Source organism: Microtus ochrogaster, chromosome 4 (assembly GCF_000317375.1).
Source record: "Microtus ochrogaster isolate Prairie Vole_2 chromosome 4, MicOch1.0, whole genome shotgun sequence".
Classification (NCBI taxonomy): domain Eukaryota; kingdom Metazoa; phylum Chordata; class Mammalia; order Rodentia; family Cricetidae; genus Microtus; species Microtus ochrogaster.
The window spans coordinates 16,850,945-16,853,954 of NC_022011.1; the positions used below are offsets into that span (position 1 = coordinate 16,850,945).

A 3,010-nucleotide genomic window follows, 5' to 3' on the forward strand; every position below is an offset into this window, starting at 1 on the left:
AAAAAAAAAAAAAAAAGTTCTACAAAACCCTAGGAGAACATGGACTATGGCAGCCCCCACCACCCACTAACAGATAGCAAGGGAATGGCAAGGGTTTGGAGCATGGAGCAGGTCAGTAGTCAGGACAGTCCCCTTCCCTGGGAAGAGGGCCGCAGGAAGGGAAGAACCACAGTTGGGGGAGAGTTCTGGAAAGAGAGGCTTAACACCTGGGAGGTTGAAAGGTACTAGGCAGCAGGCTTCTGGACTCTCAGACGATGGGCAACCTTGGCTATCCTGGCCCAGGCCTCACCTACAAGGCATCTAAGGACTCCTTCCGCTGGACTACTGGAGAACACCAGTCCTTCACCAGTTTTGCCTTTGGGCAGCCTGACAACCAGGGGTGAGTCTAGCTAGGATGCTTATCCCCTCCCCTGGGCCCACTTCCCACTTGGTTATGTCTGAGCTTCAGATGCCCCTGAGGAACCTTCACCCAGCCTGTAAAGGTCTGGACCTTACCTGGTTTTAGGTGCCAGGGAAGCCTGGACCCCGCTGATGCAGACACAGGGCTGAGGTCAGGAAGGCACAGAGGTACATTACATGGAAGAGGGGACTCAAGAAGTTTCCATCCAGCTGGGTGGTGGCTCACACCTTTAATCCCAGCATTCAGGAGGCAGAGGCAGGCGAATCTCTGTGAGTTTGAGGCCAGCCTGGTCTACAGAGTGAGTTCCAGGACAGGCTCCAAAAAGCTACACAGAGAAACCCTGTCTCGAAAAAAAAAATTCCATCCATGTATCATTGTTATTTGCACTGACTACCTGTAGCCCACTCCCTTACCTGTCTACTGCCTGCATCAATTCATCATTTCTGGCATCCACCTGTCTGCATTCGTCATGCCTACCTCCACCAGCTGTCCTGTACAGAGAGCATTCTGGCTATGTGGCATTGCCCTGGTCTTCAAAGCCCAGTAGTGCCATAATAGGGATAGAGGTGGTGAGTCTACATCTGGAGTCATCCAGGACTCCAGATCTCTCTCCCAGCACATCCCCATTGCAGCCACGCCTGACTGAACGGCCAGCAAATATTCTCTTGGTGGCGGAAGGATGAGGGCCTGTCTATTCCCGCCGTGGCTAAGTGCTGGACCGGGCTGGGTGGGGAGTTACAGGGGCCTCCCAGTCTCCCTGTGGAGAGTTGCGGTGTGCAGGGAACAGAGTGGCACTGGCTCCCAGCAGCCCCTGGGTCTCACAGATGCGGGTGTCCTGAAGGGGTGCAGGGTTGACCACTCTGGTCAATTCCTAATTTCATTCCTCTCCCCAAGCAGTCTTTATTCTGGCCCCACAGGTTCGGAAACTGTGTGGAGATGCAGGCATCTGCTGCCTTCAACTGGAACGACCAACGTTGTAAAACTCGAAACCGTTACATATGCCAGTTTGGTGAGACCATGGTCTCGGCTTTCCTCCCTTGAACCTGTCCCCTGGTGTGCTAATGGTCTGCTCTCTGTTGCTTGGACATCCAAGTCCTAGGAATATAGTGTTTCTGGGTGCACAGAGTCAGAGAGAGTTTCCTGCTCAGGGCCTTGTATTTACAGCTGTCTGAGGCTGAGAGGACGATGATGGCCCAGCATTGCGAGCCGTGCCCCTGCAGAGAAACAGGACTGGACCCACATCTTGCTAGGGAGTTCTCCAGGGTTCCTCTCCTCCTATCATAAAAAGCTATCACCTGGGGATCTGTCAGATTCCCTACTGTGCCCTAATTGCGGACAGCCCGATAATCTATGCGGGAGGGACAGAAGTGACCCTGGACCATCACAATTGCCAGCATGAACCTATTAGAATTTGGAGTTCCCCAAGAGAACACAGCCATGGCTACTTCTGGGTGAGTACAGCCGAGCCCCCTCAGGCGGATTCACTCTGTTATGCTTCCGTTCCAGCTCAGAAGCACATTTCCCTGTGGGAGCCAGGGCCCTGAGCCTGGCCAAGCAGCTCTTCTGCCATCCCTGAGTGCACGAGTCAGTTTGCCTGCCTGTTCACCTGTGTGAAACAAGGGCCTGGCTGGGATTGAAGGTCCAACATCTGCAGAGGTCTCAGAACTTGCACAATGCTGGACATTGGGTAAGGGTAGCACTGAAGCCCGTGAGAAATGAACATGGGATCCTAAAGAAGCCTAGCATAGGAAGAGAAAAGCCAGGGACCCTCAGCCTGCTTTTGAGTGGAAAGATAGGTTTCCATGGATCCTTGAAGCAAAAACCAGAGCCAGTAGCCAGAAGATGTTCTGCTCCATCTGGACCAAACTCCCTTGGGCAGCTGGAATTTCCCAGATCAGAAGCTTTACAAAGAATTAAATGACATTCTGAATCAGCTGCCTTTGTGATTGGTCAATTTATTTTTCTTTTTTTCCTGTGTGTATTTTGTTTTTATATTGTTGTTGCAGTTACTGTTTTGTTGTGCTTGCCAATTTCTGACTGACCTCAAATTCACGTGTAGCCCAGGCTGGACTCCAACTCATGACAAGCCTCCTTCCGTAGCTTCCGGGGTACTGGAACTTTAGGGATGCACCATCATGCCTAGCCAACTGCTGGCCTTGAAGGGGCATTCAGATGGTGGAGAAGATATTCCTGAGACGACCAGAGGGGCTGGTGCTTCAGAGTCCTCGGTCTCTTTCAGCTCACCCTCAGGACCTAAGCCACACTCTGGGCGTTTTCAGGCTCCCTGGTAACTTAGAGACTCAATTGTTTGCCTTCAGGAACTCCTCCTCCTCTTCTTCCTGCTCTTCTCCTCCTCCTCTTCCTCCTCTTCTTCCTCATCTTCTTTCTCCTCTTCTTCCTCCTCTTCTTCCTCCTTGTCCTCCTCCTCCTCTTCTCCTTCTTGTCTTTTCTTTTTTTCCTAGCAGCTCCCAACATTGTGCCTCAAGCAGCAAGGTTAAAAAAGAACTATACCGCCGGGCGATGGTGGCGCACGCCTTTAATCCCAGCACTCGGGAGGCAGAGGCAGGCGGATCTCTGTGAGTTCGAGACCAGCCTGGTCTACAGAGCTAG

The 3,010-nt window shown here is 52.2% G+C and overlaps 1 protein-coding gene across 1 annotated transcript in view; it reads left to right on the plus strand.

Moving 5' to 3' along the window:
* Clec18c (C-type lectin domain family 18 member C) overlaps positions 1-2,294 on the plus strand; it is a 10,749-nt gene extending 8,455 nt beyond the window's left edge. Inside the window, exons 10-12 of the mRNA XM_026778726.1 lie at positions 283-379; positions 1,318-1,409; positions 1,907-2,294. Of these exons, the coding sequence (XP_026634527.1) occupies positions 283-379; positions 1,318-1,409; positions 1,907-1,944 (227 nt within the window). The 3' untranslated portion in view covers positions 1,945-2,294. The remainder of the gene's footprint in view (positions 1-282; positions 380-1,317; positions 1,410-1,906) is intronic.
* The last annotated feature ends 716 nt before the right edge of the window (positions 2,295-3,010 follow it).